This window comes from Epinephelus fuscoguttatus, linkage group LG17, assembly GCF_011397635.1.
Source record: "Epinephelus fuscoguttatus linkage group LG17, E.fuscoguttatus.final_Chr_v1".
In the NCBI taxonomy this organism is placed as follows: domain Eukaryota; kingdom Metazoa; phylum Chordata; class Actinopteri; order Perciformes; family Serranidae; genus Epinephelus; species Epinephelus fuscoguttatus.
In genome coordinates this window covers 1,851,400-1,872,295 of record NC_064768.1, presented here as the reverse complement: position 1 = coordinate 1,872,295, position 20,896 = coordinate 1,851,400, and the positions used below count along the sequence as shown (strand labels likewise).

General features: G+C 44.3%; 1 protein-coding gene across 5 annotated transcripts in view; it reads right to left on the bottom strand.

Moving 5' to 3' along the window:
* tspan13b (tetraspanin 13b) overlaps positions 1–20,896 on the bottom strand; it is a 91,866-nt gene that overhangs the window by 46,518 nt on the left and 24,452 nt on the right. For all 5 annotated transcript variants that reach the window (XR_007451418.1, XR_007451417.1, XR_007451419.1 and 2 more), the window contains exons 2-3: positions 8,603–8,770; positions 3,401–3,481 (exon numbers count right to left, since the gene is read on the bottom strand). Coding sequence is in view for 2 of the 5 variants with exons in the window: in XM_049601662.1 (XP_049457619.1) it covers positions 3,401–3,481; positions 8,603–8,770 (249 nt within the window). In the remaining 3 variants the exon portion in view is untranslated. The remainder of the gene's footprint in view (positions 1–3,400; positions 3,482–8,602; positions 8,771–20,896) is intronic.

The following is a 20,896-nucleotide window of genomic DNA, read 5'->3' as shown; positions in this document are numbered from 1 at the left end:
GCAACAGTGCTGCTTTTTGCTTTTTTTAAATTCTTCATAGGGGGAAGTAGGCTGCATGCAATCAATTCATTGTGTGTCACTGAATGGGAACACACAGAGAGCCTGATGAAGGAACCTTTAACGAGGAAAGCTAATATTCATTGCAATGGTGCCCATTACCTATAACTTGTGATTTAGGGTTGGTCAAGCCAGCTAGGGCATGGAAGCCTGGATCTTTCAAACTTGCTTTGTGGATACAGCCCTCAGGCTGTGTTTGAGGAGGGAGATAAGCATTTTTTTGCTAGTCAGTGAGCTGTGCAGTGTACTTTTGGGGACATTTCGGTCCCCAGATTTTGCTGCAGAGTGAGTGCTCATGACATTCACGTTGCTCTTTGGTACAGCTGGAGACATGATGCAGATGGGCACAGATGAGGAGAAACTTTCCACCCTAAGGCTCCAAGATAACGTTATGTTCTCTCTTCTGCTTAGAACTTCACAGCTTACAGATACTTAATATGATACAGTCTCTGGCTTTTCTTTGATATCTAGTGTTGGCAAAAAATGTTGTTGCACATTTTCAATCCGTCGTTAGCTCTGTTATCTTGTTTACTAAATTACATGAGTGCTGCTGTCACAATGTCCCGCTAAACCCCATTCAAACTAAAAATTTTATATGAAAAAAACAAAACAAAACAAAAAAAGTCAAATATTCATATGACACCACTGAATCTAAATTAAACTGAAATAATTTTGAGTCGGGTATAGCCCAAAGTACACCCCTATACATTTTCTATGGGACACAAGCCAATTACCTCACAAAGCATTGAGGGATAGCATGCAATGCTTGACTGTCCAGCAGTGCAAAAAAAAGCCACTTTCTAGGTTGCCTAGGGTTGTACACATGCTGCATTGTTTGCGCCCTCTAATCCATTGTTTTTAATGTAGATGCATAGCAGGCGTGCTGAAATGCCAGAGAGACGCCAGAGCTTTGCACACGTTCTCAAGCTTTTTTTTTTTTTTTTTTTTGCATCTTGAGATAAAAGTGAGTTCAACTTTTGGAATGCAGCAGCACACACTGCATGTCATGTGACAATAGGTCATCCAGAAAAAGGGCCAATACTAACAAGCTCACAGGAGGTATATTGTGACCTATCGTAGCAGAGTTGGACATACTTGGGTCAATAAATCTATCTCTCTCCCGTGTTTGTATACTGGGACAAGTACAGTACACAAATGACATATGACAATCACAAATGACATATGTCTTTTCCTTCTTCTGTGCTATAATCATAGCACAAATGACATATGACAATCACAAATGACATATGTCTTTTCCTTCTTCAGTAAATCAGTCAGTGTGATAAATATGGAGGAGAAGATGATTGTTTTAGTCCAGGGCTACGCACAGCTTTACATCTTTCCCATGGACAATATTTTAGGCAGTGCCTGGAAGAAGATCAGCTCTGCACTTAGGATTTCATGTAGGCTGGTGCTTGTTATCGTTGCTTAGTAACTTCAGACGCAACCTGCCTCTGTCCTCTTGAAAGTCGGCACAGAATAGGCACAACAGTTGCACACAGTGCCCAACCTTGTGTTTCCAGGCACTTAATGATGGCCCCTAACAGTGACAAACAAGATTCACAGCAAATGTGCGTAAATACTGAACATAAAGCAATTTTTAGAGGTGGTACGGTGGTGTATATAAAGTCAAGGAATGAGGGATGGATTTGCCCGAATTTTAGGTAAGGAAGTTGTGCTATGTAAATATGTGCTTGCACTATACATCCGACCACTCAAAGCGCTTTTTACACTACGAGTCACATTCACCCATTCACACACACATTCATACACTGGTAGCTGAGGCTACCATAAAAGGTGCCACTTGCTACTCAGTTTTTAACACACTCACACCGATGGAAGCATCATGGGGAGCAATTTGGGGTTCAGTATCTTGCTCAAGGATACTTCGACATGCAGACTGGAGGAGCTGGGGATCAAACTGCGGATCTTCCAATTGGTGGACAACCCGCTCTACCTCTGAGCCACAGCAGCCCAACACAGCCACAGCCGCCCATTGACCATGTTTGCAACTATCCTGAGGCTTTATGACTCCAGCTCACAAATAGATAAACTAGAATTACTGCATCATGTTTGCATGCCTCTGCGAACCACTCAACTTTCACTCACAGTTTATATCCATGTCTATGAAAACATGGATGCTTAATACACAGAAAATCTATGCAATCAGCACAGTTTAAACATTAGAGTCACCAATTAAGTATTTGACCAAATGTCTCCTCTTCTGTTCCTGAGATATAACATTTACTAATGGCAAGAAAAGTGTTTTTACAAACCATTATGATGTCACAGTGAATTTGACCTTTAACCTTTTGGATTCAAAATGTCATCACTTCATCATATTATCCTGTCAGACATTTGTATGAAATGTTGTCATAATTAGTGTATACATTTTTTACGTATGGCCAAAAACATGTTACAATAAGGTCACACTGACCTTGACCTTTGATGATCAACCACCAAATTGTAATCAGTTCATTCTTGAGTACAAGTGGACGTTTGTGCCAAATTTGACTTAAGTCCTTCAAGATGTTCTTGAGATATTGCATTCACAAAATGACACGGACGTAAGGTCACAGTGACCTTGACCTTTGACCACCAAATGCTAATCAGTTGTTGAGTACAAGTGAAGGTTTTCACCAAATTTGAAGAAATTCCTACAGTGTGTTCTTGAGATATATAACGTTCACAAAAATGAGATAGACAGGCTTACAGTGACCTTTGACCATCAAAATCTCATCAGTTCATCCTTGAATCCAAATGAATGTTTGTGCCAAATTTAAAGAAATTCCCCCAAGGTGTTCTTAAGCTATCGTGTTCTCAAGAATGGGACAGGCGTATGAACAGATGGACATACAAACAGACGTACAGATGTACAACCTGAAAATATAATGCCTACGGCCACCGCTATTGCTGGCAGGGAGGCATAAAAAGGAGAGGTGTTTTAAGATCACTTAGAGGCTGTGCTGTGAACACACACAAACATGTGGTTAATGAGTATTGCTAGCTAGTTAGCTGCTAGTTAATGTTTGCACAGTTGGTACATGCTGTTTGAGGCCAATAAACATTGACTACAAAAACAATTAAGTGACCAAATTTGCGTGGCCCAATAATGTGAGGTGAAAATTCCCTTTGTGTCCAGTATAAACACACTTACACAACTGCATTACACTGTGTAAGCTACTGTTGGTGTAGACATTGGTATGTCCAGTACAAAACAGTTGTTCCAAGTTGGCCAGTTATCATTGTACATACATAAACACACAATCAAACAACAGCAAGGTAAGATGGATTTTCCTCCTAAAAGCTGTTTTAATGAAGAAAGTGAAGATTTGTATGTTACCTGTTGCTCTCTGTTGATGGCCAAACAGGCAGCGGAGACAGAGAACTGCACAATAAACACCATGAACAGGATGATCATGTACTGAGCGTCACTGTCAAGGAGCAAAAACAGACACATCATCCATAGTACAAATAACACAGCCAGTGTTACTAAACCATGGCATTGAAAGTTGACTCTTTACATCAGTAGAATAGTTTGTAAGGCTGATATTGAGCTGCATGCACTGTCTCTGCATGACCGACCACAGTGTGAAATACGATGCTGCTCTGGGTCTTATTGCACATGCATAAATGAGTGGGAATACATTTCCCAAACACTGAGGTGAAGAGAAGCATAGGTAGATTAAAAAACATCATAAGTCATAAACCTGACATGCAAATCCATTACCAAGACAGTTTTCAGATCTTTATAATATATCCATGCTATTCATGTACATAATCTAAAGTATTTATGATGCTGAAATTAAGTCATTGTCAGATTTTTTGAGTTCAAATATTTTATACATTTTTTACAACATAAATCAGCAAACAAACATTCATTCACTTTTCTGACACCGCTTGTCCTGTTACAGGGTGGTGGGTGTGCTGGAGCCTGGGGTAAGAGGCGGGGTACACTCTGGAGAGGTCGGCAGACTATCACAGTGCTGACACATAGAGACAGACAACCATTCACACCTATATTTAGAGTCACCAATTAACCTGCATGTCTTTGGATTGTGGTAGGAAGCCGGAGCGCCAGGAGAAAACCCAGGCTGACACAGGGAGAACATGCAAAGTCCGCACAGAAGAGCCCCGGCTGGCCGGTGGATCCAAACCCAGAACCCTGTTACTATGAGGCAACAATGCTAACCACTGCACCACCTTACCGCCCTAAATCAGCAAACAAAAATCCAAGTCTAAATCTGTCAAGTGGCACAACTGTCTGCAGGCTGTGTGCAAAAACTGCTGCAACATGTTTCATTTACACACAGAATTCTGGAGCTCGAGTCCCAAATGTTGTCTCAAAAGCCAAGGTATTTTAAAAATACCTTGAACTTTGGAACTTTGAGTCACTGTGATAATATATTATTCATCCTACTATGCTAAGTTGAGTAAATGTTTTTCTGATGGCCTTATATTCAATTCAGAGTACTGAAGACCACATTTCCTTGGCATTCTTCAGGGTCATTGATTTTCAGTTAGAACAGCCCAGACTGTCAATGAAAGGATTCCAATGTGGCAGATTTGTCTAGGGGTGTAAAGTTCCGGTTGGTTGGTTGATTGTTTGGTTGTTATGTTCTTGTCTGACCAAATTCTTATTGGTTGGTCAGTTGCTGGTGTTACTTTAATAAGGCTGTGTGTCCATCAAAGATTTCTTTACCTGGCTAAAAATGAGAGTTGTTGTTGTTCAGCACTTCTATTTGTCCTCTGTGATGGTTGGTCTTTGCTGTGTTTGTCCCGCCCCCTCTCCACTGTGATCCAACTGCTGGTGATAGTGACAAGTGCAACATTTTACCCAAAGTTAAACATTTTCAACTGATTTTTAATCGGAAAACTGATAAATAATCACAGAAGACATTCAGTGTTGGATTTATCATTTTGGATTTATTTTAGTCTCCAAAAAGACTGCACAGTTCAAGGCTTGATTATATAGCTGGTGAAAGGGATACAATCACACTGGAGACACAGTTGGAGCAGCACGATGTAAACGTTATATGACATCATTAACCCCAGAGTTACTTTCTATAGTGTCCAGTATGTCAGATTTATCTAATCAGTTTCGCAAGCAGATCAAGTGTTAAATGTGCACCATTTATTTTCGGACATTATAACATTGGAGATCACATATAGACCCCAGGGTACATTTTTTGTATGTGGGAACTGTGTAAATATGCAATTTGTGGTAGATTTTGTTTTGTTGTACTAGTAATATGTTATGCAGAATCTTTGGTAACACTTTATAATAAGGTACACAAAATTAGAGTAGTTACTGAGGAACTAATGAGGAACTAAAGAGGAACGAATGAGTAGTTACTGAGGAACTAAGCTACACAAAATTAGAGTAGTTACTGAGGAACTAATGAGGAACTAAAGAGGAACGAATGAGTAGTTACTGAGGAACTAAGCTACACAAAATTAGAGTAGTTACTGAGGAACTAATGAGGAACTAATGAGGAACGAATGAGTAGGTACTGAGGAACTAAGCTACACAAAATTAAAGTAGTTACTGAGAAACTAATGAGGAACTAATGAGGAACTAACGAGTAGTTACTGAGGAACTAATGAGGAACTAATGATGAACTTACTCTTAGTTAATGGTCAGTTCTTCATTAACTCATGATCAAATTTCATAGAGGAGTTAATCAAGACTTAATGATTAGGGAACTAATTACTTCATCAGTACAGAATCATTACTCAATAACCTGTCCATTAGTTAACTTTTTTATGTCCTAAAGTAAAGTGACACATAATGAGTAGTCTTTCATTACTTCATCATCATCTTTACAATTAGTTCCTTTAAAAAAAATCACAGACAGCAGGATTCTTCAGAAGAGTTTTATTTATTATTTTCAGACCACATACACATTAATATGACCATCCATGCTATTCTGTACGATGATGCCTGAAGGTGCTGACACACCAAACTGACATCAAAGAACTAGTGGCAACGAAAGCCAACTGTTGCATCGTCTACGTCGCCTCACATCGCCCTATGTCAGTTGCATTTGAACACACTACAAAGACTACATCTGACTTATCGCTGCGGCTCGTTTACCGACAGGGTTAAAGCTTCACACATCCGTGGGAAAAAGTGTATATTTAAAGATCGATCTCAGATTTTACGAATCGATATCAGGTCATTCCAGTGAAGATTGATTTGAATCAGATAAATCAATTATTTTAACCCAGCCCTAGTGTGTGCATTGGGGCTGTCGCCAGATCCGCAATTCAGCCTAGTTTATGCTCGACGCAGTCACGAGCATGCGAGGTTTGCGTGCCACAAATAACGTAAATGCACACCTGGCGACAGCCGTGCACGCTGGCACTTCACTAGGTTGCACACCTCCAGGATTTTTAAACTTTTTGAAGCCGCGTAGTGTCGCTCAGTTCAAAATGGATGAATTTGAGGGAAGACTAGCATTGCAACTCTTCATCTACAGCCCGCATTGGCTTCACAAACAAAAAACTCCACTCTGGGATTTCCAAATAACATATCACAGTTCAATTCAGTTCAATCCATACAGTTCGCTAAACAAAAGAAAACTCCACCCCAGGTTTTCCTGTAAACAAGGAAGTAAAGAAAATCCACTGTTCACTCTGACTCAGTTCAGTTTCAAAACAAATCAGCCCGGTCCGAAGGTACTAAATAAGGAATAATGAAACGAAAAGTAACCCCCCGGCTTTTGCGAACTCACGGGACCGTGAGTGAATGCCGTAATGCTCCGGCGTTGTTTCGGGCGTGGAGGCTCCGTAGGATCCCTTGATATCCGTGGCGGGGAATCTGAGGTGAGGCTGGTGGCTGGATGGATGATAGTCCACAAGGAAGCGCACCTATTTCGCGGACTTGGAGCGGTGTAAAGTGCCGTGGTAGGCCGAATGCGCAGAGGACTTCTGGCTCATTACTCACTCGCCAGCATCTCTCGCGATACTGCCAGGAGCGGCATAATGTAGGGGCTGGTCTACCTGGGCTCAGCTGATCAGAGTCATCCCACTGGCCAATAGCACTGGTGGGTGTGTCTGGAGGTGAGCAAGCCATCAGCTGATAACCACCGTCTTATAAAAAAAATATATTTATAAAATATACAGGATCGCCACAAGGTGTAATTGAAGCTTTACGTCATTTGTGGCGCACAAACCTTGCACACTTGCGACTGCATCAAGCAATAAAAGACTTCGACCAGCCTCACTGTCCAGCTCAGGTACACCATCCACACCCCTGAAACTGCCATGCTGTACAGAGGTAGGCGACATACTCATATCCATTGAACAAAAATTCTCCGGACTCAACAGAATCGCACTCATAGAAGTACTACACCGTGAATTTCAAGCACTCCGCCAAAGCCTTGAATACACTCAGGACCAGATCGACACACTCACGCAGGAAAACAAACCCCTACAACACACTGTCAACAAACTCACCACCCAGTTCACCTCTGTCACTGCTGAACACAAAGCCATGAAAGAGACAATCCTGGACTTACAAACACGCAGCATGAGGGACAATCTAGTTTTCACCGGCATTCCAGAAACAACCTGCAAACGACCTGAAAAAAACAGTTAAGGACTTCATGATCCAACAACTCAAACTGCCCACTAAAACCGTCAACAACATCATCTTCCACTGAGTTCATCTTATGAGTCAGAAAAACACCACCAACAACTGTACCCGTCTGATCGTCGTCAAATTTGAACATTACAAACAAAACCAACTGGTACAACGTCAGGGCAGGCTGCTGGAAGAACGGACTATGGACTCAATAATCAATACCCCAGAGAAATAATGCAACACCGCAGACAACTTCACCCCATTCGAAGAAAAAAAACGTGCAACAAGGAAATAAGGCAGTCATCACCGTGGAAAGACTTTACATAGATGGACAGTTACCCCCTGGCTCTTCTAAACACTCCATCCCCCTGCAAATGCTCTCTGACTCTTTCCCTTTGACACATGAACACTCTCACACACACGGTCTTACATGCACATGCGCATAGGCACGCACCCATGCACGCACGCACGCACGCACACACACACACACACACACACACACACACGCATACACACCGGTCTGCTGATCCATCTCCACCTTATTTTCCGCATTCCCACCAGTTTGAACAATGCTTTTTTTGGTTTTCTTTTTTGTTTGTTTTGTTTTCTTTGTTTTTGTCTTTTTTGTTTTTCAATATCTCAATATTTTACTTTGTCTTAATTTTTATTGTATGTACAGTATCTGTCTAATTTTGTAAAATTTCTTCTGACTGCTTCTATGTCCTGCACTTGTCTTTTCTTGTAATCACTGCATTACACAATACAAAAAGAAGAAAAAAAAAGATATGCATCAAACTGCATCAACACCCTAAAAATACAGGACTGAAACACCAAACACATATAAAAGAAAATAAATTTATACAGAAAAGTGACAGTGTTTCAGAGTTCCCCCTTAATTTCTCAAGTGAGGCTTTCAAACCCTGATAACAGCCATAGCATGACCAGTGTAAAGGATACAAAGAAGAGCAGGACCTGGTGATGCTTCATGGCCCCAATGAGGCCAGCCAGGGCCACAAAGAAGAGGAAGACGCCAACACCAATGATACCTCCCACCACCTGGAAACTGGAGACCAGACCGAACCACTTCCCCCATGCTGCGATGCCGATCATCAGCAGGCTCACCATCTGCAGGACAGACACACACAGACTGTATAAAAGAAGTCGACGTAGCAACTGGTTTGTGACTATGATTTTGAAGCCTTGAGTTTGGCACTTTGCTCTTTAGACCTGGTTTTCTTGACCATATTTAGAAGAGAGGGTAGAGCTGTGGAAGAGGGCTGGATTTGACTGAGAACCTGAAGTCACCACCATGGTAACAACTTGTCAATCACAAGGTGGCAACACTTTAAAGCATAACCTGGTTCATCATCTCTTTTACTCTGAAATGGGGCCACAGTTTACAAAATCACTCCTATCACTTTTTTTTATGTGCTTGCTCCAGAGTAGAGTTGGGCAATCTTGTCCATATCCTAACGTCATATTGCCATCTAGTGAAATCGCAGATGAATGATGTCATCGCCGGGGGGGGCGCGACTGCGGTCGCGGTCATTACGCGTCGCCGTGGCAAGGAGAGAAGACAAGAAGAGTAGATGGCGCTGGTGTCGAGTTGACGAAGCTTTATAAAAGCCTCGTTCAGCCTCGATCTTGATACAGTGTGGGAGAAATAAACATTATTTCAGGTTGGCTTTTTGTTTATAAAGGCACATGGAAGTGGCAAAACAATTTGGTGTCTGTCTCCGCTCGTGCCAGGGCAGCTGGTGAACTAGTGTGATTTTACACCAGACTAGCTCACTTTGTTAGGCTTAATGGTAAGTTATTTACTAGGTTAGGCTGGCTGTATTGTGGTGTTTTAATAGTGGTTCAATTTCACAACAGTGACAAAGAATGCTGAGGCTTACCGTTACCTGGCTGTCCATGAAGCCAGATCAGGGCGCTCACTTTGTGTGCGTTAACTGACTGTAACAAAGTAAGACACACATTTAATTTTGAATTGATACCATGGGCCAAATTTAAATTAAAAGAAAGGAAAAAACAGTCTTGCTTAAAGAGCACTTATCCATTCAGGGGCCAAAAGGGCAGGGTCTTAGCACCATTTGGGGTCTATCTGTGCACATGCCTGAAATCAAGTGAAAAGAGGGGTCTCTCACGGTCCGGTTTCTCACGGACTTGAATACAGTCAGACTTCTTATTGCAACCTGTTTTCAACCAGGGAAATAGCACCCTGCTGGCCATAAGAAAGAATGTGCAGTGACTTGCAAATGTTTGGGCACCGCCGGTAAATATTTCATTTACTGTGAATAGTTAAGTAAGTAGAAGATGAACTGATCTCCAAAAGGCATGAAGTTAAAGATGTAACATGCTTTTCAACATTTTAACCAAGATTACTGTATCAATTTTTGTGTTGTACAATTTAAGACTGAAAAAAAGGAAAGGAGCACCGTGCAAAAGTTTGGCCACCCCAAGACATTTGCACTGTCAGCCAACTTTTACCAGGGTCTCAGACCTTAATTAGCTTGTTAGGGCTATGGCTTGTTTACAGTCACTGTTAGGAAAGGCCAGGTGATGCAAATTTCAAAGTTTTACAAATATTCTGACTCCTGGGACTCCTTGTCCCAACAGTCAGCAGCCATGCGCTCCTCTAAACAGCTACCTAGTACTCTGAAAACTAAAGTGGCGGTCAAGTTGAGGTCTGGAAGACCAAGAAAACTTGCAAAGAGAGCTGGTCATAGGATTGTTAGAAAGGCAAATTAAAACCCCCGTTTGACTGCAAAAGACCTATAAGAAGATTTATCAGACTCTGGAGTGGCAGTGCACTGTTCTACTATGTAGTGACACCTGCACAAATATGACCTTTATGGAAGAGTTATCAGAGGAGAACCTTTCCTGTGTTCTTACAACAAAAACCAGCCTCAGAAGTTTGCAAAGGAACATGAAAACAAGCCTGATGCTTTTTGAAAACAAGTCAAATTCCCACTTGTCCAAATGTTAAAGATGGTGGTGGATTGATCATGCTTTGGGCTTTTATTGTAGCCAGAGGCACGGGGAACATTTCACAGGTGGAGGGAAGAATGGATTCTGTTAAATTCCCGCAAATTCTGAAAGTAAACATCACACCATCTACAAAAAGCTGAAGACGAAGAGAGGATGGCTTCTACAGCAGGAAATTATCCTAAACACACCTTGACATCCACAATGGACTAACTCATGAGGACCAAGCTAAAGGTTTTGCCATGGCCCTCACAGTCCCCCAACCTAAACATCATTAAAAATCTGTGGATAGACCTTAAAAGAGCAGTACATGCAAGACAGCCCTAGAATCTCACAGAGCTAGGAGTTTTTTGCAGGAAGAATCGGTGAAAATTCCCCAAACAAGAATTGAAAAACTTACAAAAAACATTCAGAAGTTATGATACTTGCCAAACTGGGTGCTACTAAGTGATGACCATGCAGGGTGCCTAAACTTTTGCTTCAGGCCATTTTCCTTTTTTGTTAATTTGAAATTGTAAATGACTGAAATTAATTGAACTTTCTTCAATTTCTTAAAACACTGAAGAAATGTGTCATCTTTAACTTCATGCCTTTTGAAAATCAGTTCATCCTCTACTTGCTCAACAATTCACAGTAAACAGAAATTTGATCAGGGGTGCCCAGACTTTTGCATGCAGCTGTAGGCTTGAAGCTAAATTTACTTTACATTACTTTTATAAAAATAACTTTTTCTCATTATTTGCTTAAACCGTCATTACATCCACAAAATGGCAGCAGAGGGAGGTTGATGCTGTCTTCCTCTAAAACCTTTGGTTAGTAATCAAACTGAAGGGACTCCAGTGATGGTTCAGTGGAATACCTTGCAGAATTTTCCTATAAAACAATGTATAGGCTCATACAAGAGTAATACATCTCAATCATCACTTATGATCCACTGTCAGTGTGTGGTGGTGTATTTATCTGCAGAGATTCTGCCTTCAGCCTTAATTTTCTTTTTTTCTTCTTATTTTTTGTGTTAGGTATTGCTGCGGTACAGCACGCAAAACGAAAATATAGCGAATCTGGGGTTGGCTTTCACTTTCACTTTTGTTAGTGATAATGTTTTGTTGGGACCTGACCTCATAACAGGCAATTTTAGTGTCAAAATGGCTATTGGAAATAAATAATAATAATTATTAATAATTATTATTAATTATGTTTAAATAATGTGACTTAATTCACATTAAAGGGAAATTTTGGTTTATTTCAACCTGTCTCCTATCGTCCTAAATTTGTTTCAAGTCACTAGTGACATAGAAATAATAGTTAGCATGTTAGCCATTAGCCAAGATACAGCCATAGCGTCAGACCTGTTAAAACGTAATTGAACGGGCATCCTTTCAAGTGCAAAGTCAGTCCACTAAACAAGCTTTTTCTCCACAAAGACCGCCTCATATCATTAGGATAAATGTCAGAGAACATATAGAAAACGACATGTAAACGTGTTGTCTTACCTTACCGGTGTGGTGCCATGTTTGTTGTTTACCATTTAACTAAGGCTGCAACCAGTCCCATTCCTTGCAACAGAGGTATTCCTCTTCTGTGGGCACTGGGGTACAGCATTCACAGGTAACGTTACACCACCGATCTCCAGAGCTAAAGCCTTCCAGTAGCCATTCCTCCTCTGTCGTCCTCTACCTGTTGTGCCTCTCTCTTTCTCTCCTCCTCCATTCTTCAATTTCAGGAAGCTCTTCGTCAGTGTATTCTGGCTCAAATAAATAAGGGGGCTATCAGACTCTGCAAAATCAAATTCCTCCTCCACAAAGTCGAAGTCTGGCAAAAAGTCATCCATTATTCTAAAAATCTTTCATAAAATAAATGAATGAACCTTTCAGGCTACTGTCCGGTTCTGCCTTGCAGTTGCTGCGGCTTGTTCTTGCGAGATTTCAGGCACGGTATGAGATCACTGCTTGTTCTCGCAATATTTCGGCCGCGCTTTGGGAAGCAGAGGTAAATGGTAAACACACCGTAAGGTAAGACAACAACTCTGAAGACCACCTAAATGTGGAATGTATATAGGCTTTCCACATCGAGAGGCGATGGCCGCCCTTATTTATTTGAGCCAGAATACACTGACGAAGAGCTTCCTGAAATTGAAGAATGGAGGAGGAGAGAGAGAGAGGCACAACAGGTAACGTTCGAGGACAACAGAGGAGGAATGGCTGCTGGAAGGCTTTAGCTCTGGAGATTGGTGGTGTAACGTTACCTGTGAATGCTGTACCCCAATGCCCACAGAAGAGGAATACCTCTGTTGCAAGGAATGGGACCGGTTGCAGCCTTAGCTAAATGGTAAACAACAAACATGGCACCACATCGGTAAGGTAAGACAACACGTTTACATGTCGTTTTCTATATGTTCTCTGACATTTATCCTAATGATATGAGGCGGTCTTTGTGGAGAAAAGCTTGTTTATTGGTCTAACTTCGCACTTGAAGGGATGCCCATTCAATTACGTTTTAACAGGTCTGACGCTACGGCTGTATCTTGGCTAACGGCTAACATGCTAACTATTATTTCTATGTCACTAGTGACTTGAAACAAATTTAGGACGATAGGAGATGGGTTGAAATAAACCGAAATTTCCCTTTAAATCACCCCGTGGGGCTCCATTCCCGAAAAGGGAAAAATTATTAATATAATTAATAATATCAGTCTCATAAAATACACTAAACTATCAATTTGGAACTCTGATTACTAGTTAAATTGATAACTTTAACCAAAGTCGCCAAATTAATAGGAGAGGTTAAAGGATTTCCGAGTTCTTGACATAGCAGAGGTTGACGATTCATTCACTCTTGTGCAATATTAAACAGACAGCAGGTATGATTCCAAATGTATTTATTCATGATGAAAGCAAAGCAACAAAACACACACATTCTAACTAGCTAACTATATACAAGCATTGGTGTGTATATTTGTGTGTGGGTGTGGGTGTGTCCGAGGGGCAAAAGGTGTATGTGTGAAACAAAGGCTGTTTGGCCTACAAAACAAAATGGCTGATGACAGAAAATGAGGTTTGCCTGACCGTATGCCCAGTTAGGACAAAGACAAAGGAGATGAAGCAACAACCTTGAGTCTCCTCTCGGAGAGTAGCTCTGTTGAAAGCCAATTTGTAAGTGAGTCTATGTGTATGCAATATGTGTTGCAAACAGGTTTGGGTTAGTACAGAGGATATTTAGTTGCATGCAAGACTGCGTGACGCATTGGCAAACTAACATCACGTCAGTAAAGTCATGTCAGTAAAGGGAGACCAGGTGAGGAAGAGGGCACTTCCTGTTTAGGTTACGAAGACATGTGAATGATTAAATAAAGTTCGAGCACAAGCTCAGGGTTCACAAGACAAAGTCTCGTCATTTTAAAGATGAAGGCGGCAGTAGCTCAGTCCATAGGGACTTGGCTTGGGAACCAGAGGGTCACCGGTTCAAAATATGGAGCATGGACTGGTAGCTGGAGAGGTGCCAGTTCACCTGCCTTGAGCAAGGCACCGAATCCACCAACAGCTTGGGGTGCTTGTCCATGGGCAGCCCCCTCACCCTGACATCTCTCCATTTAATGCATGTAAAAGGTCCTATTTGTGCTTGTGTGTGTATTTCGGGCCCATGTGTATGTATATGACAAACGGAGTGAAAACATTGAATTTCCCCCTTGGGGAGTATATAAAATCAAAAATTAAAAAATTTAATGATAAATGAGGGCGGCACGGTGGTGTGGTGGTTAGCACTCTCGCCTCACAGCAAGAGGGTTGCCGGTTCGATCCTGGGCGTGGGAGCCCTTCTGTGCGGAGTTTGCATGTTCTCCCCGTGTCAGCGTGGGTTCTCTCCGGGCACTCCGGCTTCCTCCCACAGTCCAAAGACATGCAGATTGGGGACTAGGTTAATTGGTAACTCTAAATTGTCCGTAGGTGTGAATGTGAGCGTGAATGGTTGTTTGTCTCTATGTGTCAGCCCTGCGATAGTCTGGCGACCTGTCCAGGGTGTACCCTGCCTCTCGCCCGATGTAGCTGGGATAGGCTCCAGCCCCCCCGCGACCCTCAAGAGGATGAAGCGGTTAGAAGATGAATGAATGAATGAATGAATGATAAATGAACAACACATGGTACCCGGAGTGACAGACATGTCAAGAAACAGTTTTGCTCAAGAAACTGGTGGGAAATGTGGACAGCAACTGGCAGTCTTTCAAACAACAGTTTGAACTGTACACAGCTGCCACTGGACTGGACATTGAATCCGATGCCAGGAGAATTGCGTTGCTACTCACAGTAGCGGATCCTCAAGCCATTGAAGTCCTCAATACATTCGAGTTTGCAGCACCTGATGACAGACAAAAGTATGACAAAGTTATCCAAAAGTTCCAGGCACACTGCTCGCTGCAGAACACCGTGTATGAAAGGTACGTGTTCCGCTCGCGGATGCAACAGCCAGAAGAGACTTTTGATAGCTTTGTGACTGATTTGAAACTGAAAGCACAGTCATGTGATTGTGGAGATCTGAGAGATTCTATGACCCGTGATCAAATTGTGTCTGGAATCCATGATAAGTGGACCAGGGAACGGCTGCTAAGAGATGCTAAACTAAATCTTGAGGAGGCAGAGAGACTGTGCCATGCTAGTGAGTAAGCCCAGCAGCATGCAAAAACATTCAGGGCTCCAGTTTCGCAGACCAGGCGAGGCGGGGGCGCAGCGCACCTGCGCTTTGCCAACTGGGTGTGGCCAGGCGGATTTTGCAAGTTTGGCACACCGTGCGAGATAACCACAATTGTAAATCAATGTTGCGTTTCTCTCGTGCGCGTGCGCGCGCTCTCTCTTTCTCTCTCACAGTCTCACTCTGTTTCTTTTCTTTTGACTTTTCTAAGGTGACAGATGCTGAATATATACACCCTATCTGATGCTGTGGCTGTTTGTGGTTGGCTGAGAGGGATGTGAACACATTATTTTGCAGCTGTGTTAATCAAATCAGGTTGGGTTTCCATTACGCGTGCCAAACGTGCCAAACGGTGCCAATCCCCTTTGATCTGACATCAGATGTGACGGGACAGTCGATATAGAGATACATTTATGTGCTGATTGCAGATATTTGCATTGAATAGTGTTTTTTTAGTTATTCATTGCATTGTTAATGTGCCTGACATTCTGGAAACCTGCCTGTGAGGTTTTGGTGACGTGTGCGCACTGTCCGCCGGTCAGCCAAACTTCGGCTTACACCGGCTGCGCTCCGCCTGCGCTGACAGTAGACCTGGTTTCAGCTGGCGAGCTTTTAGCACACCTTCGGCGAAGCCTTTTGGCACGAAACTGTCACTGTGCCAAGCTGCATCTGTCGAAACCTCCCCCTGCTGCGCCGCCACACCCATCTCAGCACACATCGGTCTGCCAAACTACCAAACTAAGCGTGCCTCGGGTTGCGCTGCTCGAAACTAGCTCTGCGCAGGGTTCACCACCCTGCGCTGCGCCGGGAAACTAGAGCCCTCAATGAAACTGGTGTCACTGCAGTAAATGATGAAAAAGTGCAAAAGTGGCTGTTGTTAAAAACAAGATGAAAAGGGAAACGCCACAAAAGAAAAACAAAGATGATGTGACATATTCCTGCAAACAATGTGGTGGCAGAAATGAGCCCCGGCAGTGCCCTGTGTATGGCAAAAGATGCTCAAAATGTAATGGAAAAAATCATTTTGCAAAACAATGTCTATCTAAAGGCAAGCCCAAATCAGTGTGGCTAGTTGAAGAGACTGATCTAAGTGGGACTTTCTTTGTGAGCATGGTGTGATGATTTTGGTTCCTGTGGTATGTTTTTGTATTTGCTCTCTCTCCCTCCCCTCTTTGCTGTTCTGCAGTGCATATGTGTGTCAGGAGGTGTGGCTGGCTTCTCCTGCAGCAGCAGATGAGGCACACCTGTCTTCACTCACCTCATCTTCCTGTCTACAAAAGCCTGGTCTTCACTCCACTATGCTGCCAGATAATTCCGTCATGTTCAGTAGAGCTCTGTGTTCTTACATTTTGTATCTTGTGATCAACTTGTTGCATAGCCGTAATTTTGCTGCCTGTTCTTCTAGTGTTGCTAGAGTTCTTTTGAACTTACCTGTGTTTTTTTCCTGTTGTGCTCAGGTCGTCCTTTGTGCCTCACTGTGTGCCTGAGTTTTTTCAATCCATCCTTCGGTGAATATTGTACGAGTCAGCCAGCTCCCTGCCTCCACTGCCTGCTCTTTTGTTTTTTCTTGTTATTAATAAACCTTTTTTTTTTGTTACTTACCTGCATCAGTATCTGCTTTGGGGTCCAAACAAAACCGGAACTTAACAGAATTATCTGGCCACCATGGACCCCGCAGATACTGAGAGGATCAAGCAGGCAATATCCTCTCAAGGAGCTCTTGTAGGGCAGCACGAACAAGCCCTACGGGAGATTGTGGACACTCTTTGCAACCTTACCACCAGTGTGACTCAGCTTGGCGGCCGCATGGACCAAGTCTCCACTCATTTCACCACACTGACAGCTCCAGTCCTCGCTCCGGCTCCTCCAGCTCCTCCAGCTCCTCAAGCTCCTCAAGCTCCAGCTCTTCCAGACACCCAGCCCAGCCACCCCCATGAACCCTTCATCCCCACACCTGTCAGGTATTCGGGAGAGTTAGGGTCATGCCGTCAGTTCCTTCACCAGTGTTCTCTTGTGTTTGATCAGCAGCCATTAACATATTCAACTGATAAATCTAAAACTGCTTTTATTATGAGCTTGTTAATTAAGAAGGCATCAGCTTGGGCGGTGGCTATGGCTAACAGTAACTCACCCATTAGTCAATCTTTTCAGTCATTTACTGCTGAGATGCTGAGAGTTTTTGACCATCTGCTACAGGGTAAGGAGGCCAGTAACCGGCTTCTTTCCTTACGTCAGGGCTCAGATTCTGTTTCTAGTTACTCCTTTGATTTCCGCATTCTTGCAGCCGAGAGCGGGTGGGATGAGAAAGCCTTACAAGGGGTGTTCCTTCGTGGGTTAAGTGAGGAGTTAAAGGATGAGCTAGCTGCTCGGGATGAAACCTCCTCCTTAGAAGAGTTAATTTCCTTGGCCATTCGCTTAGATAACCGCCTCCGTGAGAGACGTAGGGAGAGAACAGGCAGGCAGAGTTTCCCTTTTCCCTTCTCGAAGCCCAAGTCTCCCTGGCAGCCAGCACCATCTGCGTCTCTGGAGCCACCTTCCTGCAGTGTTTCTCCGCCTACGGCCTCATCACATCTCAGCAGCGAGGAGCCCATGCAGCTGGGGAGGCACCAGAGGCTCTGCATTTACTGTGGCCAGGCTGGCCACATCCTAGCCAACTGTCCCGTTCTGCCAAAAGAGCAGGCTCATCAGCCACAGGGGGGGCGCTGGTGAGCAATGCATCTGTCGTTTCACCCCCCTCCAATCGCATTCAGCTTAAGGGTACTGTGTCATGGTCACAAGTTTCTCTACCTCTCCAAGTCTTTGTTGATTCTGGTGCAGACGACAATTTTATTGACTTTGATTTTGTTTTGCAGTCTAACTTACCCACAGAGCCCCTTCCAGAACCCAAGGACGTTTTTGCCCTCGACGGAAAGCTTCTCACCCGTGTCACTCACCATACTGCCCCAGTTTCACTGTTACTTTCTGGTAATCATCATGAGACTCTTTCACTCTCCATCATTTCATCGCCCACTTACCCGCTAGTGTTAGGTCTCCCTTGGCTTAAGCTCCACAATCCACACATAGATTGGTCTACCTCATCCATCACCAATTGGAGTCTGTTTTGTCACTCACATTGCTTACACTCTGCCATCCCCACCACTGCCACCATCACACCAGTTCCACCCAAGCCTGTCGACCTCACCTCTGTCCCTTTTGAGTATCACGACCTCCAGGAGGTTTTTAACAAGGATCGTGCTTTGTCTCTACCACCTCAAAGGCCTTATGATTGTACCATTGACTTGCTCCCTGGCGCCCTCTTACCTTCCAGCAAACTGTATAATCTCTCCAGGCCCGAAAAGGAGGCCATGGAGACTTACATAACTGACTCCCTTGCTGCTGGAATCATTCGTCCCTCTTCCTCACCATTGGGGGCGGGGTTTTTCTTTGTTGACAAGAAGGACAAGACTCTACGCCCCTGTATTGACTTCAGGGGCTTGAATGACATAACTGTTAAAAACAAATATCCCCTTCCACTCATTGACTCAGCCTTCGGTCCCCTCCACCAGGCCACTGTCTTTTCCAAGTTGGACCTCCGCAATGCCTACCACCTGGTGAGAATAAAGGAGGGGGATGAGTGGAAGACTGCCTTAACACTCCTCTGGGTCATTTTGAGTACCTTGTAATGCCTTTTGGATTAACCAATGCACCAGCAGTTTTTCAGGCACTCATTAATGATGTCCTGCGTGACATGCTCAACAGATTTGTGTTTGTTTATTTAGACGACATCTTGATTTTCTCTCGCTCACTCCAAGAACATGTCCAGCATGTTAGATTGGTGCTGCAAAGATTGTTAGAGAACAGACTCTATGTTAAAGCTGAGAAGTGTGAATTTCATGTTTCATCTGTTAGTTTTCTGGGTTTTGTGGTGGAGAAAGGGCAGATCAAGACCGACCCTGCCAAGGTTCAGGCAGTGGCCGAATGGCCCACTCCTACAACTAGAAAGCAACTTCAGAGGTTTCTGGGTTTGCAAATTTTTACCACCGGTTTATCCGTGATTATAGTCGAATTGCTACTCCACTAACCAAACTTACTTCTGTGAAATCTCCCTTTGTGTGGTCACCTGCAGCCGAAGCTGCATTTGTGAAGTTAAAGTGCATGTTTTCTTCTGCCCTGTGTTGTCTAACCCTGATCCTGCAGCTCAGTTTGTGGTAGAGGTTGATGCCTCGGACTCTGGTGTTGGGGCGGTCCTCTCCCAGCGCTCCACCTCAGACCAGAAGCTGCATCCCTGCGCATTCTTCTCCCGCCGACTCACCCCGGCGGAAAAGAATTATGATGTGGGGAACCGAGAACTGCTGGCGGTAGTTTTAGCCCTTCAAGAATAGAGGCACTGGCTGGAGGGCTCTACTCACCCATTTGTGGTATGGACTGATCATAAGAACCTGTCTTACCTCTGTTCCGCCCGCAGGCTCAAGTCACGCCAGGCTCGGTGGGCCCTGTTCCTGGGCCGGTTCAACTTCACACTCACCTACCGGCCGGGATCCAGGAATGTCAAGCCTGATGCCTTGTCACGTCAGTTCGCCCCTCCAGTTGAGGAGTCATCTGAGGAAACCATCCTGCCATCTTCCTGTGTGGTGGGAGCAGCCAGGTGGGAGATTGAAGGGGTGGTCCAGGAGGCCCAAGAGGATCATCCGGCTCCCGAGGATTGTCCACCGGACTGGCTGTTCGTGCCTCCGTCTGCCAGATCTCCAGTGCTCCAGTGGGGACACGGCTCCAAGGTTGCTTGCCATCCAGGTTTTCATCGGACCCTGGCCCTTCTTCAGCAGCGCTTCTGGTGGCCCTCCATGTCCACTGATACGAGGGAGTACGTCTCCACCTGCTCTGTGTGTGCTTGCAGGAAGGCATCTCACCGTGCCCCCGCTGGCCTTCTTCGCCCCCTTCCCATTCCTCACTGACCTTGGTCTCACATCGCCGTGGATTTTGTCACAGGCCTGCCTCCATCGGAGGGTAACACCACTATCTTAACTATAGTTGACCATTTTTCCAAGGCTGTGCACTTCATTCCCCTGCCTAAACTACCTTCTGCTCTCGAGACTGCTGCTCTGCTCATCCAGCATGTCTTCAGACTTCATGGCATTCCGCAGGACATAGTGTCAGACAGAGGTCCACAGTTCTCCTCCCGGGTATGGAGAGCCTTTTGCCAGGCACTGGGGGCGTTGGCCAGCCTGTCGTCGGGTTACCACCCACAGACTAACAATCGGACGGAGCGGGCGAATCAGGACCTGGAAGCAGCCCTTTGTTGTGTCACCTCTCATCACCCGGTTTCACCCTTCCCACCTTCCCTGGGTTGAATATGCCCACAACTCCCTAGTTTGCTCCGCCACAGGTATGTCTCCATTCATGGATTCTAATGGTTTCCAACCCCCGCTGTTCCCAGCCCAGGAGACGGACGTGGCAGTTCCCTCGGTGCTGGGGCATCTCCGGCGTGCCCGCCGAGTCTGGCGTGAAGCCCGGGCAGCTCTCATCCGCACTGCTGCTCGGAACCAGAGACTGGCAGACCACCACCACACTCCAGCCCCAGATTACCAGCCTGGTCAGAAGGTCTGG